General features: G+C 39.8%; 1 protein-coding gene across 1 annotated transcript; it reads right to left on the reverse strand.

Moving 5' to 3' along the window:
* Window positions 1-4,572: 4,572 nt before the first annotated feature.
* On the reverse strand, window positions 4,573-27,805 carry LOC108784692 (estradiol 17-beta-dehydrogenase 11-like). The gene is made up of 7 exons (XM_018553565.1): window positions 27,532-27,805; window positions 18,292-18,399; window positions 17,687-17,818; window positions 14,231-14,337; window positions 11,304-11,441; window positions 9,336-9,452; window positions 4,573-4,757 (listed from the first exon to the last, which is right to left on the reverse strand). The coding sequence occupies exons 1-7, from the start codon at window positions 27,739-27,741 to the stop codon at window positions 4,667-4,669; spliced, it is 903 nt and encodes a 300-aa protein (XP_018409067.1). The 5' UTR covers window positions 27,742-27,805; the 3' UTR covers window positions 4,573-4,666.
* Window positions 27,806-27,833: the final 28 nt, after the last annotated feature.

Here is a 27,833-nt window from a genome sequence, read left to right on the forward strand (position 1 = left end):
TTTCTCTGAAATAAGAAGGCTTGGCTTCCACTTTTGGGCTAAAGAAAGCCAAAAAATGTTGGTGCTTGTAAACAGTTGACCACATGTCCAAGCTGGTGTTATTTCTGCTGCTTTTGTACTGATTGGCAACTTAAGGAGTTTCCTCATTTTTAGCTAAATGAAAAAAACCCTTAAAAAAGGTTTGTTAATATTATTATTATAATGTTTAATGTAGACTTGAACACCAGGTAGAAATAATCTCTGTTGTTTGCCTTACAGATATTTGCTCTATTTTTCTCTCCAGGCGTATTTATACAACTTACGTCCCTTATGGTGCATTTATCACATGGGCATTAACACATTGCCCATTACCGTGCATTAGGTTAAGGCAGGCTTTTATTCCTTTGAAGAGGCTGCTTACACAATGGACCTAAAATCACAAAACACTGCAACGTAGTGCATCATGAAGATGCATTAGGGTACCATCACAATTAATTGCACTGCAGTGCACAAACACACATTACACAAACATACTGCAGCACACTTACTCATCTGATGACTGACTCTAGGAGAAAATGGATGTTGAACGTCTGCTTCCTTAGCCACCCCTCACTTCCCAGTCTGTAAATGGACAGTATAGAAGCAGCAGCATATTGATGTAATCATTCTTGTGCCATGCCTTCTTGTACACACTCAGGGGCATATTTATAAAGTGGTGAAATTGGCATTTACCAAACATTCACTGCAGGTGGATCTTCTGCTGTATGTATTTTAAAGCAGTGATTGATTCACCATCAGTGCATGTTTCTGCTTTATTTGTTGCTTTATAAATATGCCCCTTAGTGTTAGGCTGACTTTATAAAACACTTGGACATTGACTGTTAACCCTCCATCTACCAGCCCTGCTTTGCAAAGCTTTATAGAAAGTTGACATCAAGAAAAATATAGGCACATGTGTTAGCTGTGTGTGAAAACACATTTAGTTTATACAACTAATATATAACTAGGTTATTTTGTTTTTCAATATTTGCCTGAATTTTCATGTTTTACTATTATTATAAAATATGTTTGCATTCTATGTCAGTGTTGCCCCCTAAGAGTTTGCCATTTATCACTGTTCTAGTAGAGAAGGTGTTGATAAATAATATGTAAATCTGGCTACATCCCCTCCCACAATGTATTTACTAGCCATACATAGAAAAAAGCAGTTAAGAAATATTGATAATATTACTTTCCTCGGCCTGACCAACTTATATCCATATATAAACACATACAACAAGAAAACTTCAGGCAAGCAGCTTGATACATGGGAGTTGTGACACATGCCAAAGGATTGCATTTCTGTCCATCCATTCTTAAGCAGATGAAAATGCAAGGAACATGATTGATTCTCAGTGCTGCCCTTCCCTCTGTCAGTCATAGTGCTGACAGGGAATTGAAAGAGGATGATTCCGAGTTAGATTCAGGTACTGATATTACTTGATTTTAAAACACATTTGCAGGGTTATTAAAAAAAAAAGGGGTAAATATTGTGGAGAAGGCAGGAGAAGTGAAAAATCTAGGACAGGGGCACCCACTATTTTTCGTCTGGAGATCTACTTTTCAAATGACGAGCTCATTGAGATCTACCAATGAAAAAACACCTGCATTCAGGGGCGGGAGGGGGTGTGGCGGTGCATTGAAGTCAATGGCACCGCAGCCAGGCTCCGCAGGCAGGCCCCTCGCCCACAGTGCGATCGCCTGCATTAGTGCCTGTGTTCCAGTCCAGTGCGATCCGCAAAAATTCTGCGAGCACTATTTTTGCAGATCGCACTGGACCGGAATGCAGGCACTAATTTTCGTAATATTTTTTTTTTTTAAACTCTTGGGGGGCTTCGGGGAAATATTAGGGGTCTAAAAAGCCTCTTGATATCTCCCTTTTAAAATAGAAAAAGAAATTGAGGACACAAAGTCCTCAATCTCTTTTTCTGCAGCCTCTATTCTAAATGAATGGAAAGCAAAGAGGCTTCCCATTCATTCAGAAAATATTTTACTATCAAGCACTTTCTGAATGGGGAGGAGCCTCTGTACAGAGTGCTTCTCCCCATTGAGAAACTCATGCATGAACAGGACGTGATGTAAATCACATCCTGTTCATTCATTTATAACTGGGGACACATAGTACTATTGTCCCCAGTTATTTACAAACACTGGAGTGATCAGCCGATCGCTCCAGTGTTTGTCCTGCACAGAGGATTGGTACATACTAGTGACATGTACCGATCCTCTGCCGCTCGTCCACACACAAGGGGGCTCAGCTTCTCCTCTGGATCCCCCTGCTCTCCCGGGCAGAGGCAGCGGGGGATCCGACGAGAAGTGAAAGAGCACTTCAGCCTCCAAACTCTTCACCCTTTTGTGAATAACCCTGTTAGTGTTTTTAACTGCATTCATTGGCATTTTTTTATATCTGCCTGAAGTTCAGCTTTAACTTTCTTTTCAATATAAACATGTAGAACCAATTTAACAAGTTTTATCTTTTGATGATTTTCTCACACAATCTTATAATACCTAAACATGGCCTTGAATAATAATGTTGACTTGCTCACCATGTGTTAATCAGGCAAAGTTTGTGGTATATTTCTATCTGTACTTCTCTCTGTATTAAAGTATTACTTTTGCACTTGTTTAGTGATTGTTATTATGATGTACTAAAAATCACTATGAATCATCAGTGCTAAATTAACCTTGGCCAACCTGCACTAAATATGATCCCTGTGTGTGTTGTAAAGTAGCCACCGGTCCAAGCTCACTCCTGTGATAGACTACAATCGCATGTTTAGTCTACTAATCAGTATTGAGATTGTAGACTATCATTGGAGCAAGCTTGTAGTTGTGGCTACTTTACAACACCCACAAAGACCATGGAGAACAAAAGTAGCCACCCTCCAGAAGGAAGGACAGTGTCAGTATGAATGATTTGAGGATCTACAGCCGAGTGATACACAAATGAGATACATTTTTGTTAATAGTTAAGGTACTTGAATGCATTTTTTAAGATTTAACTCCTGAGTTTAGTGTCACTTTAAAGTTTTAAAATACAGTATCAGTGGAAACAGTTCTGTGAATTGTAGGCATTGAACAATAGAAATCACCAGCACTCGTAAATTAAATTAAAAAAAAGTCAATTTATTTGGACTAAACGTCACACATATCGCATAATCTAATGTTTCAGGGCCACGCAGAGATCTCTGCCCTGATGAAGGGACCCTGTGTGGTACCGAAATGTCACACATATCGTCACACATATCGATAGCATTTCCTGTGACGGCCATGTATCCTGTGATGTCATTTCCAGAGCTGCAGGGAACAAATATGAAGGTATCCTTGAGCTCAATCCTGGGAACTCCTGACTCAATGCCCTTCAATATGCATTTATCTGGAGGGTTTTGTCAAACCTTTTTTACAGTGTCTTACCCTTTCAATTGTTACACTGTTGACTCTACCCCCTCCACTCTGGACCCAGAAAGATTTAAAAATAGCCCCGGCACTCTATGGGACTGTAACTCTGCCCCTCTTTGTCTTATATCACAGCTAAAAAAGGCTTAAACCAATATGCCATCTGAGCTACACACTCTATGCTTGAAAGGTACAAGATAAGCTGTTCAGTGCTAGTCTCAATTTGACAATGTAAAAAAAACAAAAACTTTTTTTGTAATTTAGATTATTTTCACAGCAGCATGACCAATAACAAAATCACACATTACGTACACAGCATTTTAGAAAAATGATCTCTTTTAATTATAATTGAATTATATTTTCATAAAATAATTTTTTTTAATCCAACCATTTTGCTCAGAAAAGCAAACTATTCACCTTAAAAAAAACCCTTCTACCAATCAAGATGTACAGGTTTATTCAATTTAGGATAGAACAAAGTGAGATAATCCATAGCAACCAAAGACACTAAAGGGCATATTTATAAAGCAAGTTTTGATTGCTACACTGATCATTCACTGTAGTTATATCCCATTTGATGCCGTTCACTGCAATTTTTCATTTTCCAACCTAACTTCACTGTATACATAAGACAGTGAATGGGCCTGCCACTGGCCATGGTGCAGTTTCTAACGTGCTGTATTTTTATCAATATTTCATCAATGCATTCCTATGGAGGATCCACCACATTTTCACCCACTCCTTCATACTTCCTGTTCCAGAAGAGCTCATGCACACGGCTGTAAAGGGCTGTATTCTTTCATTACTTTTATTTATTTTTTGTCCAGGCAACCTGTTCAAATTAATAATAGGCTGCGGCTGCGTGCAGCTATACGCTAATATTCGCAACTCCAAGTGGCTACAGTTGAACAGGACTGTATGCGCATCACCTTTGCACCTGTGTGATTAGATGAACTGCAAATGGAATTATATACATAAAATACTTGCCTTTGCTGGCATTTAACATGTGCATGGTAAATGGCCACCAAATGAAGACAAATCTATGCAGGCTAATGTACCTAAATTTTCATGCTCATTATTAATATGTCCCTTAATCTTTAGCTGATGCCACTTCATTAAACAGAAGCGGATTTATTGCTTTGGGCTACTCCACTTTGTATCTCAGATTTGCCTTTGTGCAATTTTACTAAATAAACCTGATAGTATTAGTGTATTGTAAAGAACTGTAGATGTTGTTGACATCATTCTCATTCTATTTGTCCTTGTCAATGCTTCTTACTTTAGCATCAAATTTAATGCTGTTGAATTCACTTAAAGCTTTCAAGGCCCGTTCTGGTAATATCCTGTAATGAGAAAGAATGAAAGGATACATTTAATACCAAGGTTGGCCACAGGTGGCTACATAAATTAAAGCATGGACACTGAGGGCTTAATAAGTATGCACTTGGGATGGGGCACTGAGAAGATAACCCTTGTGGGCCAAGAACTGAGTGCTTAAGGGTTGTGCACATGGTCTGCATGCTGAAGGGTTATCACAAATGTTCTAAGAGGTTAATGTGTACTTGAACTGGAGCCTGGGTACCAAAAAGGGTAATGCACATACGTTGGGGACAGGTCACTGAGTGGTTAATGCACATACAAACTGAAGACTCATCACTGAGGGGATAATGCAGATGCTCTCAGAGCTGGTCACTGAGAAAGAAAATACGCATACAATGCAGACTTGTCACGGAAGGGATAATAACTATGTTGGGGGCTGATCACTGAAGGATAACAATCATAAGCTGAAGATAGGTGACTAAGGTGTTAATGCTCATTGTTTGAGTGCTGATCACTAAGGGGTATTGCTCAAACACTGGAGGACCTGTTACTGCAAGTTACTGCACATATACTGCAGACTGGTCACTGAAGGGATAATGCTATGACTTGGCTAGTGAGCTGTGTGTACTGGAGAGGCCATCTCACTGCTGGTATGGATACTGGTTAGTGTAACATGTGCACTGGGGAGAATATAGGAGAAAGACCCAAGTGTCTCCTAAACACACACAAACACATCATAATGACTGCTGCTAAACTGAGCTTCTCTCCGAACTGTGCAACCTCGGGTCTTTCTGCCTGAGCTTCATAAGCAATGCCTTGAGAAGGGACAGGGCCACTGTTCAATATGCAATGTCTATGGTGGGAGTGTAGGTACTTAAGACTTAGGAGTCTCTGGAAGGGAAAACTAGAGATTGTGTGTGCTGGTGGATGGATAGAGGTTAAAGACCATTGCACATGTGCTGGGGATGGGATCTCACTGGGGAAAGACCAATGTGTGTGCTGGAGGTGGGATCTCACTGCTTGGGTATGCTTTGCTCAGCTAAATTCAAGACTGGAGGCAGTGAGATGACATGACATAGTAAAAGTGGAACTTACACATTATACCTTATAGAATAGGAAAGGACTGGCAGGAACGTTCTAAAAAAAACCCCACTAACATTAACTTTTCCCTCCAACAAAACACTCTTGCAGTTTCTTAGATTTCTAACAAGGTAGTTTCTTTCTTACAAGTCAGTCTCTCTCCTATAGGCCAGTCCTTCATATGGCCATCTTATTCTCAAGGGGCAGCTTCTTATAGAGCAGTTTCTCTTTAACACGGAATACTTTCACATTGCACTCTCTCTTTAACCTCCTGTGGACTGGCCACTATATATAAACGGCCTATGCGAACCCTATCATGGCTGCCTATTCACATGTGCCCTGTGCACGCAGAAGCTGCTACTTTCGCTGTCATTAGACAGCAAAGAGCAGCAGCTTCAGGCACAGAGCCAATCATAGCAGCTCTGTGCCTGGTGATCACTGTGATTGGCACTGTGCCTTGTGATCAAAGTCATCACATGGCAAAAGTTTATATTGCCAAGTCTTCCCCTTCCTCTGTTGTAAGAGTACAGACTCTAATGAATGCAGAATCCATTCCTTATTTCCCAATGAAAACAAGCTTCAGCAGCAGCAACAACAAAAAATAAAGTTTTTCATCAGGTTTCTCTTTTTAGGTCTTTTTCCTTTATATAACAAAATAAAAGCAGTTATTATATACCACCAGAAGAAGGTTCTTGCTGGCTAAAAAAAATGTTATAAAATTAAACTTGGGTAAAGTGTTGCATGATGGAGCAATTCTCAGCCAGACCTTCACAGCACCGAAAACTGAAAAATGGCCTAGTAATGAACGGGGTGTAACATGCCGCCAGTAGTGAAGCAGTTAACCATTGCAGGTGATTGACTGCAATGTAACATTGAAGTATCTTTTTTCTGTCTCTAACAGTGCTAAAACAGATTATCTAATACAGTGATGTGCTTTTGGATTAATTCACAAGGAGACACTGAGATGTGGTCCACAGCAACCAGTGGGGTTTTTTTTTAACCCTTTTCCTTTATCTTGGTGCAGTAAAACATATTAACTCCATTTTCTTCACTTTTCTACCACAGTTATTTTTTGCCAAATTGAAAATAGTTTTTAGTCTAGAAAGGTTTGAAGATTATGTCTGGCAATTCTCTCTCTCATTTTTAAAAATGTTTTTAGATGGCGCTGATGTGAATATGCTACTAGACATCACCCTAGGCAGCAGAACAGAACTTAACCCAGATCAAGTGTATGCCTTATTGGACCTTTGCCTGAGTATAATCTATTTCAAGTACAAGGACAAGTTCTACTGGCAGAAACATGGCTGTGCCAGGGGACTGCCAGTTTCACCTATTGTGGCGAACCTGTACATGGAGGAAGTAGAAAGCAAGGCCCTGACCACCTTCAAGGGAATTACACCCAGTCATTGGTTCAGATATGTGGATGACACTTGGGTTAAGATTCACAAATAAGAGTTAAAGGCTTTCACTGACCATATCAACTCAGTGGATCATAACATCAAGTTTACACGAGAAGATATGCAAAACAACAAGCTGGCTTTCTTGGACTGTTTAGTAACAGTAGAAGAGGGAAGGAGGCTGGAAATAGAGGTCTACCGAAAACCAACACACACTGACCAGTACCTGCTATCTGACTCCCACCACCCTTTAGACCACAAACTGGGAGTCATCAGGACTCTACACCACCGGCCAGAGAAAACTACCACCAGAACAGAGGCCAAGATGAAGGAATTCAAACACCTCAAGGGGGGCCTTAAAACGTGCGGATATCCAGACTGGGCTTTTGTCAAAACAGAAAAAAGGAGAGGAAAGAATGCCAAGAGTACCAGAGAGGGTAAAAAGCATGACAGATGAAATAATTTTGTCATCCCATATGTAGCTGGGGTGTCTGAGAAACGCAGAAGGGTTTTTAAAACATCAAATCACTGCCTGCTTTAAATCCAGCAATACACTGATGCAACAACTGGTTCACCCAAAAGATCCAACGTCAAACCCCAAATGAACAACATTGTTTATGCAGTCCAGTGCAGTGAGGAGTGCTCAGAATTGTATGTCAGCGAAACAAAACAGCAGCTACACCAGCGTATGGCACAGCATAGAAGAGCCAAACCCTCTGGTCAGGATTTGGCAGTATACCTACATCTAAAAGGAGAAAGGTTACTCCTTTGAAGACAATCAAGTACGCATTATAGACAGGGAGGAGGACTGGTTTAACCTCCCTGGCGGTATGATTATGCAGGATTTTAGCATGCCAAAGCGTTACATTGTTTTTCATGGCAATTTGTTTTATATTGTAGGCCTGTAATTCTTAGTAAATCTTAGGAATAACTCACCTAAATCTCTCCAAACAAGAGTCCAATAGACATCCCGGGTATGATAAAGTTTGAAACACGAAATCATAAATTATAATATAATAAATAATTATAAAAAATTATAATATAATAATAAAAAAATGGTACAGTAAATGGGAATTTTGGGGGCGCTGCGTGATCCGTACTACAGTCAATAGAGTACCAAGTTTGCACATCACTGAGTTTGGTCGCAGAATTGTCGCTGTCGTCACTTTCCGTGTCTGATGACGAATTTCCCAACGAATCGCTATCGCTCAATTCTGCAAGTGATTCTAATTTACTATCGCTGTTTTCTACCTGGTCTAAAACCACTTTTGACCTAAAGGGACGCTTTTTGGATGCCATGGACGTTCTCAAGTTTCCAGGCAGAAAGAACAGTAAAAGTGCAGGCAGGGCACTGGACAAAGCTCTAGGGACAAAATTGAAGTGAAATGGTTTGATACATAAATGTAATTATAGCAGATTACATTGTATTGTGTGTATTCTGTGTATTTTACATGTTTTCACTTTTGAATTATCCCGCCGGCTCCGCCCCCCGCTGTGACGCCAAAAACGAAAAGTCAGATGCCAGCATCGGCAGGCCGCGTACAGCAGAGGACACCGTGGGCTCAAAGGGACAAGGTAAGTGACACTTTTGTGCAATCCCGAGTGTGGCTCGGGTTACCGCTATTGGTACTGAAAATTAACCCCGAGCCACACTCGGGAATACCGGCAGGGAGGTTAAAAGAGGTGTGAATGAGGCCATTTATGTAAAAATGGAGAAGCCAGGCTTGACTAGACTAGATAGATATTGCCTGCCCCATACAATGCTGTTTTAACACCTGGTCAAGTTATTAACACCTCCTAGACTCTGATTATGCAAATGTATCAACACCTGGTTGTGACTAACAGATTATGCGGATTGGAGCACCATTCACCATATTTATTCCTAGATAATTTTTTGTACATGTCATTCTGAATTGAGAAAGCTGGTTGGATGACCAGTGAGACGTCTTCAAGAAAAATACAGCAAGTCCAGTTGCCTTGACTTATTTTTTACAGATATGCTGATGTGTATAGAACGCTTTATAAATGAAGCCCTAAGTACAGTATGCTTGGGTTTGGAATAAATCGTACTTAGATGTGGTTGGAAAACCCCTTTAACTAATACAAAGTCAAAATATTACTTACACTTCTAGGACAGTAGTAAAAACCACAGAAGGTGGAATACAAATCAGCTTCTTATTAGTCAGAATGCCATCCACTAACTTCTTTGCAACATCTTCTGGATCCAGTACAGGAATAAATCTGAAATATAAACATAATCATGTGTGCTTAGAGGAAGGTGAAGACTGCCATTGTTGTTCTTATTCTTAAAATGAATGTAAAGACTTTTATTTTTACATTTTGGATAGAGTGGGGAAGTAATACTTCTGACAGCATTTTAATGCTATAATTATAATGGCAACTGAAAAACATGTACCTATTTCACCCTGTGGTACAGATCAATTAACCAATTAACCAATTAACCAAATATAATCCTAATATCCTAATATCTAAAAGTCTAAGCAGTCCTACAGAACACAAAGGGGTCTATTTATAAACAATTCACAGTTGCCCTGCAAATATCTGTAACATTTTTTTGGTCAAATAGTGGCAAAAACAGATGTTCTCAATGTATCTTTTTTCCTACATTTGAATGTACTGTTGTAATCAGGGCCGGATTTCCCACAAGGCCAACCGAGGCCCGGCCTCGGGGCAGCAGGGAGTAGAAGGGCAGCAGGGGTGTGGATGTCCTATCTCCCGACGCCCAGGGCATGCAGTTCTGGGCGCCGGGCGGGCAGTTGTTTTCTACATTTAGTCCTGCTTTGGGCAAGCAGGGCTATATGCACAGCAGGGAAGCCGTCGCTTGTTTTGTACAAGTGATATCGGCCATGTCGCCGAGATCACTTGTATGCGACCTGCATACAGGGGGCGCATTGAGGAACCTGGTCTTGGGGCAGAAGAGAGTAAATCCGGCCCTGGTTGTAATATTACATTATGGACACTAGATGGAGCTTTTCCCAGTTAAAAAAGTGGTGTGTTGTAATATTATATTATGGGCACTAGAAGGAGCATAATAAAGAAATACAAGGGATCAAGATTAAGCATTATTTACATATAACTGAGGCAAGGTTAATATGTTATAAGATCTAATTAGCTAATTATTTCATTTATGAGACTGAGACTTTTAATAATTAGTTTTTAATTTTTTTGGAGGAGGTAACTATTTTCAGCGTATTAGATTCTTATGATGTGACATAGAAAAAAATTATATATGTAACGCACGCATGCACACACACACACACTAGATCTATCACCAGTACATCAGTAGAGAGAGCATATCTTTCAGTGATGACAAAAATTTCACCTCACTTTAGAAAGATTTTATCACTGCCTGATGTGTCTCCAAGACAGGAAATTGAAGAATTTAACCAGTACTTACTATAGTACTATAGTTAACATACTTGTTGCCTAGCTGCCTCTGCCTTCAGTACTTTGGGAGACACTGACCTGGAACAAGCATGCCAGCCATTCCCACATAGATTACTCCAATGCAGCCTTCAGGCTGAACAAAAGAACTCTAATAGATTCCTCTATCCACACTAAACTGATCTTCCCTGTCGGCTATTGTATTTAGACAACTGGCAGGGGCAGTCTGACTACATGAACGGTGACTGCATTCAGCAGGAATCAGAAAAAACTCAAGCGTATGGCCTGCTTATGTCTAAACTCCTAATCTGCACCCATATTCTAGGTCAGTGACTCAAAGCCCTGAAGAGACTGGAATAGTATGACAGCCAGGGAACTAGTGCTTTCAGAAGATGAGGTCAGCAAAGTCCACACTTGCTCAGCACAGGTTTCCTTTAAATCACTTCAGTTTTAGAGAAAAAGCCTGTTTACTATCCACCCCCAACACAATCATACTTCATTCATCTGGGAATTATTTATAAAAACTGAAGAAAAAAATAAGGGAACAAATTGTGGATTTGTTGCGCACAGTCCGAAGTCATATTTGCTTGTTTCTTTGTTACAGAAAATAGCAGTGAAATAGAATTGGACACAATTTTTTTTTAGTTCATAGAAACATGTTGCATTTCATATCTCTCAGCTATTTACCTTGTGCTTGAATTTTTTACAAAGCCGGTGTTTACAAATACAGGGCATAGACATGACGTCTTGATTCCTGTCATCTGCAGTGCTGCAAGCTCAGCTGTCAGTGCCTTGTGGTATCCAAGGGCAGCAAACTTAGTAGAGCTGCAAAGCAAACAAATAAACGTAGAATGTATTTAGGTAGTAAAAAAGCAAATATGAAACATGCAATAGAGGTACATGTATACAATCACGGCTGAAGTAGAAGCTCCTTTGTGACGGGTATACTGATGCTGCTTGACCAAGCACAGGAAACACACTTGGCAGTGCCAATGCCAGTGCATCAGTTACAAAGGAGCTTTATCCTCAGCTGTGGAGAAGCATTTGTCAGCAGCAGGTCCTCTAAAGCTCACCATACACATTTCAATTAAATCGTATAACAGGGCTGGAGAAATTCCAGATAGCTAATGCTCCATGAAAATGACAGCTGACGTCTAACTTTTGAGGTTTTTCTCTAGTTGTTGTCAATGGAGCCACCTCCTAAAACAATATCCTGCTGGCTCCTGGATTGGACAGACTGGCTCCTAAATTTCATATTCATTTGCCCACCCGTGCTGTAAATCTTTGAACAAGTAACTGTGTATTTAACAATGTAATGTGAGGACCTACCTGCCCGGCATGACATAACTTTAGCACATGGGAGTGGGACTTCATTCATCCCAGCACCAGGAAGATGCTGAGATTTTACATGTGCAGCTTAGTGTACAGTTTAAGAGGTTTGCAAGGAGTCAGATAACAAATCTTTGTTGCAGAAGAGACATGTATGCACTTTTCTGGCAGTATGCACCTTTAAAAGGTCATGCGCCAAATAAAAAAAAAGCCCAGTCGCCTATCACTTGCGACAGATTCAAGTACAGTAGTTCTTAATACTGCAACTTTGAATGTGTCGCTATGGATGCAACATATTCTAGAAGAATTACCAACAGTTTACAATTTGGAAAAATGGCAGTAATTAAGCCCAACTCTGATCTGGCGTACAGAGGCTGTGCTCAGAGTGGGGCATTTAAGCTGTCATGAATCTGACAGCTTCCTTGTGATTAGTTACTAGGACACTGGGCTGCCGAAGTCCTAGCATCCCTAGCCCCATTCAGCTGCTGGCCAGAAAATTCGCCAGCGGGCAAGTGATTACAAAGAGGCCAAGGATGCTGACTGTCAGTCAGAATCTTCCCCTGGTTACATTTAATTATTTAGTGCCACTGAGTGGGCAGAGCCTGATGGGGAATTCTGAAAATTGAGTTCCCCATCAGGTCTGCTCTGCTGTTGATTGACAGCAGGTGGGTGCCATAGCCATTATCAGGCTGACTATGGCACCCACCCATTGCCTGTTGTCAATCAGCAGCAGAGCAGACCTGATGGGAAACCCATTTTTCAGAATTGTCCATCAGGCTCCTCCCACTGTTAACGTCACTGGACATTAAGGATGCTGTTGAATATAGCCCACTTTCTCTGCCCACTGCTAGAGTCACCGGTCGTTAATGACACTATCCCTTTACAACCAGTGATGACAGCTGTCAGTGATGCTGTTTGCATTCAGGTACATGATTCTGGTGCAAGAATCAACATTTATAGGGTGTGCATGACTGAATTCTAAACAGTGGGGCAGACACTTTTTATGAATTCTGGGGATAGCATGTTGATACCTATCTGCTTGAAAATCTTTAAATTTACATTTAAGTTGAAATCTTTAGCTAGGTTACCTCATGTTTCACCAAAATAGGTGCCAAACAGGTGGTATTGTCAGGGCCCAAAAAGAGCAACCATGGGAAATTGCCAGTGATACTACGAAAGAGGCAAATGGACTGAGGAGCAGGGGGAAGCCAGACCGCAAAAATTGCCAAAAGCAAAACACAGAAAAACAAAATTAACCAGACAGAAAGGGCTGGAACCGAATATTGCCACAACAGGAAAAGAGAACTTGCTCACATATGTCAAGAGGTGCACTAAATTCAGGGTAATTGTATAGATCAAGGTACAGACATTCAACATACCAGCAAACACTGCACACACATACAGTATACAAACTTGTGGAACTGGCATACTGAAAGGCAGGTAAGAACAAGAGCTAGCAGGGTGGATACACAACCTTGGGAGACATCTAATAGCAAGAAAGAACACTGCAAAGATCCAGAGCAAAGCCTATAGGCAAATAATGAAGGGTTGCACATTTAATTGAATGTTTTTAGATGTAAAAGAGATAGATATGTTTTTCAATGTGTGCTAATCTTCTAAAAACCTTGTAGCTATTTATTGTAATTATATATGTACTGCCACATTTACTCATTGCATAAGTGGGCTCTGCTTCCTATTTGTATCGATATACAATGGTTGTGCTTTACTGCAAATCTCACACAATTAAAATCTTCTTACTCATTGAAAACATTTAACTTTTTATGTGGATGATATCTCTTCTCTGTTAAATGACCTATCTTTGTTAATAGTCTCCAAACTCATCTCCTGCACATACTGCCCACAGTCGTATCCTCTGCACTCCTCTCTGGCACATACGGCCTGCTCTCACACCCTCCACAATTCTCTCCTGCACATACTGCTTGCTCTCACACCCTGCACATGGCTCTCTGGCACATACTGCCTGCTCTCACACCCTCTACAATTCTCTTTGGCACATACTGCCTGCTCTCAAACCCTCCACACTTCTCTCCTGCACATACTGCCTGTCCTCACACCCTTCACACTTATCCCCAGCACATACTGCCTGCTATCACACCCTCCACACTTCTCTCTGGCACATACTGCCTGCTTTAATACCCTCTGCACATCTCTACTGTGTATCTTACCCACTAAAAGAGTTCCTACATTGTGATCTCCCCAACCTTGCCTGTTCTTCATCAGGCACCCATTTGTAAGTAGTAATAAAATAAATTCTAAAATCATACCAGTAATCTACCATATACGGGACTCCAACAAATCCAGCTGATGAAGCAATAGTAACAATGTGACCATGATTTTTCCTCATCATTTCTGGCAGGAAGGCTCGTGTAGTCTGCAGTAATAAAGTGAACCTGCATTAGTGCATGAAATGTATTCACAAAACATACCACCTTGCAAATCATTTACTAGTTGGAATATAATGCAAAACTGTGGTATTGTTTTTGCAAAATGAATTATTATTCATTACATGTAATTGCATGGGAGATAATTTTCCACAATTAAATAATCTAATAGAGGTTTTCATGTTATCAATTTCTACAGGTGAAACTCGAATAATTAGAATATCATGCAAAAGTAATTGCAGTAAGTGCTGCAAAAGGGGCCCAAACCAAGTACTGAGTACATATGCATGCTTGTACTTTTCAGAGGTCCGATATTGTTCTATGTACAATCCTTGTTTTATTGATTGCATGTAATATTCTCATTTTCTGAGGTTGTGGATTTGGGGTTCTTGGGGTTTTCATGAGCTTTAAGCCATAATCATCACAATTATGACAAATCACGGCTTGAACTATCTTGCTTTGCATGTAATGAGTCTATCTCATATATTAGTTTCACCTTTTAAGTTGCATTAGTGAAATAAATGAACTTTGCACGATATTCTAATTATTCGAGTTTCACCTGTACATTACATTGGATGCATTATGACATTAAACTGTTATCAGTAAGGCCCCATTTGCACTGGATCCATTGCGCTGCAATGGCATCGTAAAATGAATGGGTGTGAATAGGACAGTTCACACCACAGCGTTGTGTTGCATTGCGTTGCCGTATGTTGCGCTGAAAAAAAAGTAGAGCATGCACGACTTTATTTCAGCGCAACGCTAATGCAAAAATGCATGCTAATGTGCGCTAACGCAAAACAATGCATTGTGTCCTCTCAGGACATTTTACTTCACATGCAGATCGCCAAATTTTTTTTTTTAAAGGCAACGGAACGCACGGGCTCAGAGGAAGATTGGAAGATACAATCACAAGTCAAAGGAGTATGAATTATTCAATTAATCAAAATCAATGAATAATTTTGGTGTGAATGCCCCCTAAAACTATTAAAAACAATAATGTATCTTATGTGTGTACCATTCAGCTGTAGATCCTCAAATCTGAATTGGTGCTGATACTGTCCTTTCTTCTGGAGGGTGGCTACTTTTGTTCCCCATGGTCCCTGTGTGTCTTACAAAGTGGTCACTGCTCCAAGCTCGCTCCCGTGATAGACTAGAACTTCAATACAAATGAGTAAACTAAAACATGAGATCGTAGTCCATCCCAGGAGCATGCTTAGAGCAGTGACTACTTTACAACACACACAGGGACCACGGGGAACAAAAGTAGTTACCCTCCAGGGGGAAGGACAGTGTCCGCACCAATTCAAAGATACTGAAATTAGCTACATTTTTGTTTATAGTTGGGGTACTTAATTGCATATTTAAGATTTAATTCCTGAGGCTAGAGTCACTTTAAGAGAGTCTTATATTTTTAAACATAATGCTCATATAGTAGCAAATATACCTAGCCAGGTGCTCTGCAGAGAACAGGACTAGAGAGGTTCTACGTGGCCCAAACACACCACTCCTGGAGATGCTTGAATATATTGTGCTTGGTACCCTTACATGAAAAGACTATAGAAACATGTATTGAAGTGGTATGGATTATACAGTACTGACTGTACCTGGATAGCTGCTCTATTTGTGCATACAAATCTATAATTTTATATTTTTATCTGAAACTAGCATTCATTTACTTTGGTTGCCCATAGATTGTTTAGTGTATACACTGAATGAATTTCGAATGAACAAAATCGATTTCGAAATGTGCGTTCGACATTCTAATAGATGATGGGGTCAAATCAATGATTAATTTCAACTGCAGTAGCGAAAAAATTCAAAGGAGCATGTTGTAAAATATTCTCATTAGATCGAAATTCAAAAAATGAATATGGTTAATTGTTAAATCAAAACAAAAATCAGACGAAATTTCGAATGACATTTGGCATTATCGAACATTCTGACAAGATTTTTCATACGAACATTAATTTGCAAAATCTACCAGTGTGTACCTTACTTTAGTTCCACAAACATCAACCTGCAGTGAATCATCTAAATAAAGCATATCTAAACCCAAAACCAAAATTTTAATATATTGCAGCATAACGGTTTTAAGATGTGGTGGCTGAAATGGATTTTTGTTGTCAGACTTTTATTCCTTTATTTTCACCTGGTAACATTGCAAATAACACACTTCCTGTCCATGATTGCCTACGCTCACTCCTCCACTGAATCTATGGAGGAGGCCATGATTGTCATCCAGGTTGGACTTTAAAGATGTCTGCCTTTATTTATCTCCATTACATGGAGGGAGGATTAATAGTTTACACAAATAGGATAACATTGTTTTATGTTTTAAGGTCAGCTAAAGGAAAATACACTTTTTTGGCAAAATCAACAGCTAACAGCCTGAAAAAGCAAACTAATGCAGCCACCACCCACCACATCTAAGAGCTGGTAAGCTGCAATATACTGTATTACATTATAAGAAAAGACAATGGCAAGGTGCAAATCAGGTAATTATACATTATGACCCACATACCTGCATTGAAACTTATGCATGTCTTTAGCTACATTACTATTCTCCATAGAAAAGGGAACAATTAGTTATTGCTCATAACACCCATATGCACTCACAGCAATTTAGAAAATGTGTGTGAAGGTCAAAAGAGCTCTTTTCTCCACCTAGATATCCCTACCATGGCCCATTCCTTACCTAACCATACTTGAGTTTTGTACATCAGCTGTAAAGACAGGGTTTTGAATGGTCATTCTTAAGGTGCCCATACACTTTGCGATTATCGTACGATAATTGCGGGAAATCCGGCGATCGCACGATAATCGCAAGTTGTATAGAAGGCATGCGACCGTTTCTACTGTACGGTCGCACGTCTTTTGTCTAACGAACATGTTTGAAAACCCGCTGAGAATCGTACGATTGTCGGCGGGTTTCTGGCCTGCTCGTAAGACAAATGCCGATCGGGCCGGTGTCTGCCCGTTCAGCATTGCAGTCATCAGCAGCCAGCCCCTCAGCGGGGCGGGCTTTCGAGGATCGCAAGTACGCTCTGCCTGTCCAAGATGGGCAGATCGTACGAGCTTTTAATTAGCTTACAACCATCGCAGGACAAAGTCTTGCGATGGTTGTAAGGTGTATGGGCACCTTTAGAGCAGACAAAAGCTAGACTTGGATTGAACAGGGTGCAGTGGAGTGCTAATTAGTTCTATTCTAATACCTTTAATGACACAATTAAATGCAGGCATTATAATTATTTTTCAGATCATTGTTTTCATTGTTTTCTCAAAAAAGAAGAGCTGTTGCTTGTGTAACTAAGGAAGGTCATTTTAATGCACACTTACCCAAAAGTGAGCAAGAATGTTCACTTCAAATATCTTCTCAATCTGATCATTTCCTAGTGTCAATACATCAGCACAGAATATAATCCCGGCATTATTAATAAGAATGTTGACATCTCCCACATCTTGTTTTACCTGAGTCAGAAAGTAAACAGGTTTTAGACATATATTTAATTAGCACACATTGATTACACAACAGAATATGCAAATTACTAATGAGAAAATGAAAAAATACTACAGTGACCATGGGGAGAGAATCAATGTGGCTGATTCCGACCCTGCACAAAGATCATAACTGTCATCAGCAGACAGTGCACTCATGTGTAATTCATAAAGGCTAATTTATAGGTGTTCTCTTGGACCCGGCCTGAGATTATGGATGGAATCTTGTTGTGCAGATGCATTAGAGTTTGCCTAGTTATTTAAATGTACCCCATGAATAATGGTCAAGTAGAGTTCACATTAGGTAGTATGCTAATACCCCAATGTGGAAAGTCATTGTTTAGGCTGTAACATTGTTACTAATCTGAATTAGAAACCAGATATATGGAGATTAACTGAAACATTTTCCTAAAATAATAATGATAATAATAATAATATAACATCACCTTATCAGCAGCTGTAGTGATTTCCTGGCGTTTGCTGCAATCCACCACATATGTGTAAACCTTGGCTCCAAGTTTTCTGCATTCCGTAGCAGTCTCTTCAATACCTTTCTGTTGAACACAATAGAAATACTTTTGTTAGAAGGCCATCCTAAACTGAGTGCTGTAAGCTTTAAAGAGATTTAAAGTAAACCTGTGTCCATACTATGCACACTAAAGTATCTTAAGTATGCAGTATATTCTGGATAATCAGTAAAATCACTTTAAAACCAGCCCTCACCTCTGTAGCTATAGGGATTGTGGAGAAATTCATCTTCACAGTTCACAACAAAGGCACAGAAATCTTAGCTCTTTTCCTAGTACTTACCTGCAGAATCTTGGTAGCCTTCTAATCCTCCAATCTGAACACACATCAGGTGTCTCTATGTTTTAGAAACTGACTGAAATTTTATTTTAGAGTCTTTGTTATAATTTTAAGAATTAATTAGTTTACAGCACAAGCCACCATAGGAAGTAAGAGGAAATCCCTCCAAAGAGAGGGACATCCACGGTGGTCAGCAGGGTCAACAGAACTAGTGTCCTCATGGGAAGATATCCCATCTATTCCTCTTCTGATGATGTTCACTAGGATACATAAAGAGAGTGAATCCCTCTAACAGGGACATGGACAGCAACAAAAGCCAGTTCAAATCCCTCACCACTCTGTCCAAAACTGAAAAAAAATATTGGCTTCAGTTGGACTTTAATGTACTTAGTCTGGACACAGGTACACTTTAAAACTAAATTCAGCAAATCAAGAAGGACAGCTGTAGATGAGCTGAGCTAGCACTTACAGTGCCCACCCAAGACTGAAATGTCAGCCCTAACAAGAGGTTACTGGTCATCTTTGTTTGTTTTAATTAGATGTAACCAGGGTTGCTCGTTACAGTCTACCAATATGCAGACTATATTGTATTTATTTCCTTTATGAAGTCTGAAGTGCATGTTCATACAACATCTAAATGCAAAAGGGTGATGACCCACATCAGATCTAATTAAAAAATGTGTTGGGACTAGCTAGCAGTGACAGAGGAGTAGTATATAAAAGTCCCTTCTTTCAGCCAGGAACTCTTGTTCCTTTGCACTGCACCAGTGAACCTTGTTCCTGAGCAATATCAACAAAATTGGCATGTCGAGGGTGGTGAGTGCGCCGGCGCAATAACATGTTGGGTTTACACAGTAACAGTTATCGTAATCAGCTGAATGATCATATACGAAGTAACAGTAACTTGCAGTTTACTAAACAAGTGCAACTTCAGAAACAATAAATGGAAAACAGGTTTAGGATTGCAGAGAACATGCATAGAAAATAATGCAAAACAGATTATGAAAGCTGCACCAACATAGACTCTTCACAGCAATGTCTCTCTGACCCATTTAGCATAAGCTAAAAAATATTTTAAAAATGCTCCTTGCAGTTTAAAGTGCTTTTACTTGGCTTAGGGTTTCTTGTTTTCTTAAGGGTTACAATTCTGCTTGGTCTCTCCTTCTTTGTAATGTTAGGCGGAGTTGTGAGGGGTTTGCATTGTATTTAATAAAGGTAACGAGACAAACACGATCTTCAAATTTCAGTCCTAAGTCTTTCTATAAGGACAGATCACTGTGAAGGGTCTTTAAAAAATCTGAATTCAGCAATATTGCCTGCTGCAACGAAACATCTAAAAGGATTTTTTTAAAGAATTATTTGTCGTTATGCTGTGTGAATGGGAATTTTCTACCCAATCACTACCCTAATAACTTGGTGTCAGATTGGATATACACTTTAATTCTGATTCTACCACTTATTGCTGTCTCTAGGGTATTTTAAATATATGGTTGCTAGTGGACATATAAAGATATGCATGAAGATATTGGTTTTGAACTTGCTGATAACACACATGATTGCATAATCTGTGCACATTAATTACATATGTATTGCTTGTAGCTGCAATAAAAGTTAAAGGCACAGGAATAAATCCGTAAAGGTGAGTCAAATGTCCAATAATGTTTGCACATCAGTGCAATCACATGAAAGTCCAAAACCAATCCTTTTATGCACATCTTTATGGTTCTATCTCTACTAGCAGTCATTTATTTGAAAGTGCCCTAATGACAACAATAGTAGCATAACAATGCTAAGGTGATGACAGCAGGGCCACCCAAGGACCAAATTTCAGCTGATTATGCAGGAATTGGACAACGTGGAAAGCACGTTATATGCATTGCTGGACTGTGGTGTCATTCATTTGGTTGCATCATCAACATCTTTTAAACTGTTGTATCCCTGATTTCTAGTTCATATAGTGACATATTTATTATCCTGGTTCACATTTCATTCCTAAATGCCTTCATACAGAGAATTGTCTCAAAATTGTCTATAGTTTTCTGTTTCTAAACTGTCTCTAAGTTGTCTCTGTCTCGAAATTTTCTCTAAGTTGTCTCTGTCTCTAAATTGTCTTTAAGTTGTCTATGTCTCTAAATTGTCTCTGTCTCCAAATTGTCTCTAAAGCCTCTGTCTAAATTGTCTCTAAGTTGTCTCTGTCTCTAAATTGCCTCTAAATTGCCTCTGTCTCTAAATTGTCTCTAAATTGCCTCTGTCTCTAAATTGTCTCTATGTTGTCTCTGAATTGACTCTAACCTGTCTCTCTCTAAATTGCCTATCTGTAAATTGCCTCTAGGTTGTCCGTCTCTAAATTGCCTCTAAGTTGTCCGTGTCTCTAAGTTGTCTCTGTCTCTTAATTGTCTATGTCGCTAAATTGTCTATGTCGCTAAATTGTCTCTGTCTCCAAATTGTCTCTGTCTCCAAATTGTCTCTGTCTCTAAATTGTCTCTAAGTTGTCTCTGTCTCTAAATTGCCTCTGCCTCTAAATTGACTATAGGTTGTCCGTCTCTAAATTGTCTCTAAATTGTCACAGGCTTGCTGGAAACCTCCTGCATGACAGCTGAATAGTCCCAAAGTGCTCAGCTGACTTGAGGATGTGAGGGCGAATTATCTTTGCGATACTTTAGGAAGAGCTCAGGATCACTTCTAGGATGTGGAATAGCTTGGAGGTCTTTTAATGTCGCAAATGCTGGATGAAAATACAGCGCGTCGAGGAATTATGTGAAAATACTTGCAGTGAGTCACAAACAGGAATATGTTGCTAGGACGCTTTAAAAAGGCACATAACAGAGATAACACCTTGCAGTTAGTTAGCAAGACATTTCGGTCTTTGCACCTATACATTTTGTCACAAACATGTTCATAAATTCCCTCCATTGTTAATGGCACCCCCATGCACCTTTGAATTGAATGGTGTCCTGGGTGTTGCTTTGTGCTGCAAAAAATGTATCCTGTCCCACACTATCATGTGTTAAGGTATGTTTTTGAGGCCAATCATTTTGAATAGGCCATTTACATCTAGACTTCCTAAGTTTGTGCACCATGGGGGGAATTTATGAATGTGTGTCCGACAACATTTTTATAAGGACAGATTACTGTGAAGGATCTGAGAAAAACCTGGAATCAGCCATGTTGCCTGTTGAAACAAAACATCTAACAGGTAAGATTTTTTAAAATTATTTTTTAGTATACTGTGTGATCGAGAACATATAACAAACATATAGAGGGCTTTTCTGAAATTTGACGGCAAACGTGGAAAAAAAAAAACCAAATGGACTTCAATACATTTAGCCTGTGTTTGATCAACGGTTCTGTCTATTTCACACCTGTCTGACCACCCTGGAATATGGATTACATTCTGTAAACAACTTGGACTGTTTCTGTCTGTCCTGACCTTTAGCACATATTCTTACCATGTTTGTCTGCCTCTTGCCTCAACCATCTGCCTACTTGACTCTGTTTTCACCTCAAGTTTAAATACTACAACTGGTTTCGCCTGAAGTCGGATGTCACCCCAGGTGACACAGTGGATCCACTGAACCCAGTTACATAATTGGAAAGTTCTTACTCTTAACCCTTTCACTGCCACTGACGTATGGCATACATCGCAGGCAGCTGGCCCCTTTAAACAGACTCCCAGTGGCAGCTCAGTCAGGTTTACACATGTAAACATAGTCCTGGGACTATGTTTACATGTGTAAACCTGACTGTGCTGCCGCCAGATGGCTTCCAGGGGCCGGTGTAGTGTGCCCCCTCCCCACACAACACACCCATCTTTGCTTCCCAGGCTCTGATACCCCTCCTGCGGGCCGGGACCAGCATCATTGGTGTCGGTGGGAAGTGGGGAAGGAGGCTGGCGAACAGATGAGTGGGGCCAGATGTGACACTGATTTCAACGCTTCCGGTCCCCCAGCTGTCGTTCCCTGGTGGCAGAAGCCAGGGAAGAAGCTATTGGAGCGCAATTTGAGCTCCAAAAGTTTATTTGGAGTGGAAAGGTGAGGCTAGAGGTTTAATTGACCTCTAATGTCATATTAAAGAGAACCTGTCACCACTAGTATGCAAATTAAATAGGGGGCTTATAAGCCCCCATATGTGATAGCAATTGAAAAAAAGCAAATAGCAAGTAAAAAAAAGTTTAAAACAATTAAATTTAAATAAATTTAAAAATTATATACAGTATGTATAATTGCAAAAAGGATGCGCCTTCATGCAAAAACGACGATAGTGCTACACGTTAGTGGGAGTAACAATTCTAGGGACAATATTCATGGGTATCTCTAAACTAATAAACGGTAAGGCCTTTTAAAGCGTCACCTATGGACAATTTGGGGTATAGTATTTTGTGGACGGACAAAATTTGTAACCTGGGTATGTTGGGTGTCTACCGTGTTTCCCCGAAAATAAGACACTGTCTTATATTTTATTGGGCTCAAAAAAACACACTAGGTCTTATTTTCGGGGTAGGTCTTTTTTTTTTTTTTTTTTTTAATGTACAACAATTCATGTAGAAAAGTCTACATGTATTCATGTACAAAAATATGTTGATCAGGGCAATCAGGGGTGCCGTACCTTTCCAAGAGCAATTTGCTAACCAATCGCTGGCCAGAATGAGCGAAGCGCACTTTCACTATCGATATCACTCCTGGTACAGGAGTCGGCGCTATAGAGGAGGCATCGGCTTATGCAGCTATGCTCCCTCCGGTGCCGCCTTGCTTCCTCTAGTGCAGGCTTAGTTGGCACCGCTGAGTCTCCTGCCTCTCCCGCGGCTCTTCAAGTTCCCCCTTATCCCACCACTGGCCCTGGGAAAGGTCACCACTAGGTCTTATTTTCAAGGGTAGGTCTTATATTTTAGCAATTCCCAAAAATAGTACTAGGTCTTATTTTTGGGGTAGGGGAAACAGGGTATTTACTTGTCATAACCTCATCTTTTATATTTTACAAAAAAATAGGTATTATATTGTGTTTTGGGGAACTGAAGTTCACTTAATTGTATTTTTTACTAAAATTTGGGTTTGATAAAGAGTTGTGCTAATATTGTGCAATGTAAACATTTGCAAAAGCCGCCATTGTATTCTACAAGGTCTTTGCTTTCACTATATATATTATAACATGTGAGCAAAAATATGCCTTGGCAGCGAAAGGGTTAAAAGATAATTCTTTTGTTCATAATCCATAGCAGCAAATCAGAATTATCTCTCTATTATGCCTCCTTAAATCATATTGGCTTTTGATTGGTTGCTATGGGTGACTAGAGGAAGAAGCTATTGGAGCGCAATTTGAGCTCCAAAAGTTTATTTGGAGTGGAAAGGTGAGGCTAGAGGTTTAATTGACCTCTAATGTCATATTAAAGAGAACCTGTCACCACTAGTATGCAAATTAAATAGGGGGCTTATAAGCCCCCATATGTGATAGCAATTGAAAAAAAGCAAATAGCAAGTAAAAAAAAGTTTAAAACAATTAAATTTAAATAAATTTAAAAATTATATACAGTATGTATAATTGCAAAAAGGATGCGCCTTCATGCAAAAACGACGATAGTGCTACACGTTAGTGGGAGTAACAATTCTAGGGACAATATTCATGGGTATCTCTAAACTAATAAACGGTAAGGCCTTTTAAAGCGTCACCTATGGACAATTTGGGGTATAGTATTTTGTGGACGGACAAAATTTGTAACCTGGGTATGTTGGGTGTCTACCGTGTTTCCCCGAAAATAAGACACTGTCTTATATTTTATTGGGCTCAAAAAAACACACTAGGTCTTATTTTCGGGGTAGGTCTTTTTTTTTTTTTTTTTTTTATTTTTAATGTACAACAATTCATGTAGAAAAGTCTACATGTATTCATGTACAAAAATATGTTGATCAGGGCAATCAGGGGTGCCGTACCTTTCCAAGAGCAATTTGCTAACCAATCGCTGGCCAGAATGAGCGAAGCGCACTTTCACTATCGATATCACTCCTGGTACAGGAGTCGGCGCTATAGAGGAGGCATCGGCTTATGCAGCTATGCTCCCTCCGGTGCCGCCTTGCTTCCTCTAGTGCAGGCTTAGTTGGCACCGCTGAGTCTCCTGCCTCTCCCGCGGCTCTTCAAGTTCCCCCTTATCCCACCACTGGCCCTGGGAAAGGTCACCACTAGGTCTTATTTTCAAGGGTAGGTCTTATATTTTAGCAATTCCCAAAAATAGTACTAGGTCTTATTTTTGGGGTAGGGGAAACAGGGTATTTACTTGTCATAACCTCATCTTTTATATTTTACAAAAAAATAGGTATTATATTGTGTTTTGGGGAACTGAAGTTCACTTAATTGTATTTTTTACTAAAATTTGGGTTTGATAAAGAGTTGTGCTAATATTGTGCAATGTAAACATTTGCAAAAGCCGCCATTGTATTCTACAAGGTCTTTGCTTTCACTATATATATTATAACATGTGAGCAAAAATATGCCTTGGCAGCGAAAGGGTTAAAAGATAATTCTTTTGTTCATAATCCATAGCAGCAAATCAGAATTATCTCTCTATTATGCCTCCTTAAATCATATTGGCTTTTGATTGGTTGCTATGGGTGACTAGACCTAAGAATTAACACTTTAATTGAATGAAGCCAGTGTTTAAAATATTTGGAAAAAAACGGAAAATAAACAGAACTTTTCTGAAAAGTTTTATAAGTTCATGTGCCATAGACATCACAGAAATTAAGTAAATATAGTAGTTTGTCTTTTAAATATGAGAATCTTGCTACAAATATTAGCAGTATGCAGATATACTGCAAATAAGTAAAATATGGTGTTAGCTCTAATATTTTAAAGTAGTATTAAACTCTCAAACTTTTTTTCAATAATGAATCCAGATCAAACAAATATAGATTGTCCAGCAAAGTATTTCTTTACATTTTTGCCTAAGCACTTAGGCCCCTTTCATAGTGTCCAATCAGGAGGGGATCCTTGCATGGATCCTCTCATGATCGGAACGGTATGGATCAGATGTCACTGCAGTGACATCCTTGTACAATGGCGGAACTACCGCCATAGCGACCCATGCGGGCACTATGGGGCCCGCGACAGAGGGGGCCTGGTGAGGAGCAGGGCTTAAAATCCTCCCGGGTCCCGGCATAGGTGCGCACGCTATACTTTTATTGTGGATAGGATACACAAAGTCTCCTTGGATTCTGGGGTGGAGGGGGCCTGGCAGTGCCATTCACGTCATCAGCTGCATCAGAACGCATGGTAATACATTGCATTCAAGTGTGGTGCAATCACAAAATATTGTGCATGCTATTTTTTGCAGGCCGGGTGTGTCTGCAGTTCCATTGACATGAATGGCACTGCCAGGTACCCACCCACCCCAGAACGCAAGGAGACTTTGTGTATGCTATCCCTTGAGTCAATAGCATTACTCTTTTTTTTTTTGATCGGGCGGTGGTAGTTTGCGGGGGGGCCATGCAAAACTTTGCTATGGGGCCCTGTGATTTCTAGTTACGCCCCTGTCCTTTTATATCCATTTTTTTTCTCCATCTTGCCATGGAGGAGAAAACTTGTCAGTCTATGGGGAATCAAATTTAAATGGATTTGTGTCTGTTTACATCACATTACCCCTTATCAGGTCCAGCAAAATGGAACACTGTTTCATTTGTTTTTCCGGACCTGGCTGGAGCTGGGGGCATGCAGAATTACATGGACACCTGTCCATTTAGATATGGCTGTCCATAGACTTACATTGAGCATCTGATCGGGCCCACCTCAAAAACTGACAGATGGACCTGATCAGACTGCATGTCTAAAAGGGGCCTTACAGTCTTCATGTTTCCAAACAGCTGACTCCAGCTCTCTCAGCTCCAATTCCCTAAACTTCCTGTCCAGTACAAGATCACAAGAGAGAGCACAGTCTGCAGCAGATGTTCATCTACTAGCTTGGAGAAGGGAGAAAGGAGGAGGGAGGAGAGGAGAGCAGGGAGACACAGCTTACTAGCACACACAAGGGTGACTCCATAGGACCCTGCAAGGTACTCAGGGTATCAGCTCCCCAGGAAGCTAAAATATTTAAATATCAAGGAGCAGCATCCAACATAAGTGATTTAATCAGCATTTAAAATAGCTTAAAAACCTTTTTACTTTAATATCACGTAAAAATGTTTTACCTATGTCAGTACAAACAGTAGTTAAGATATGTGCAATGTAATAGCCCATAACAACCAATAAGATTTTAGTTTACTTTGAGCTGGTCACAAATGTTAGAACTTGATTGAAAAATCTCTGATCAATTACCAGTTATGTAATATGAGAGCTTACCTAAACACCTAAATTATGTCAATTCCTATCAGGAAAGCCATTGTGCAACATAATTGTAAGTAGATGTAAATACGATTGTACAGTCTCCCAGCAATGTGTGTAGCCAGCTCTAAGCTGGTTGTATATTTCCCAATAAATATGTAGTACTAGGATTGTTTAGGCAGACTGTCACAAAACATTGATATTAGCAATACAAATAGGTATAGTTTTACAGATTATACTATATTAGATTATTGGAAGATAAACACTGATAACTTACTCTGGGTTATAGCACTTTCCATCATAAAAATATTAGCAAATGCATAAAGAACAATGCAAAATCTAATACACCTAATGAAGGATGGATGTGTCTGTCATTCCTCCTTGAATACAATAGACTCAATTCAAAGCTCTCTGTATTGAATTCTGCAGCACAATACAAGTGCATGCCAACATTTAAACTGGAATGTCAATCTCTGTAATATGTTTCAATGCAAGTTTTAATTGTTGTTAGTTTTTGCATGTGCTGCAGCGATCCCAGTTGCCCTTCAGTAAAGGAAAACTGATCTTTGTCTCACCTTATTGATATCCCACAAAACTAGCACCGACTGAAGTTCAGCAAACTCCTTGGCAGTATTTCGTCCTATGCCGTGACCAGCGCCTGTGATCAGTACAATTTCTCCATCCACAGACTTCCTTTTTACAGGAATAAATAACTTCACAAAGGACTCTAAGTAGGAGTAGAGGATAGTAAGCAGGAGCAGAAGGATTTCTACAACAATATTCATTATGGCTCATGCAGCAAATGTTGCTTACTAAACTAGGAAGAGGAAAGTTGAACTGCAGCTTGGAGTGACGTCACTGCTCAAAGTCAAACCCA

Source organism: Nanorana parkeri, unplaced genomic scaffold (assembly GCF_000935625.1).
Source record: "Nanorana parkeri isolate BGI_ZX_2015 unplaced genomic scaffold, ASM93562v1 scaffold124, whole genome shotgun sequence".
Classification (NCBI taxonomy): domain Eukaryota; kingdom Metazoa; phylum Chordata; class Amphibia; order Anura; family Dicroglossidae; genus Nanorana; species Nanorana parkeri.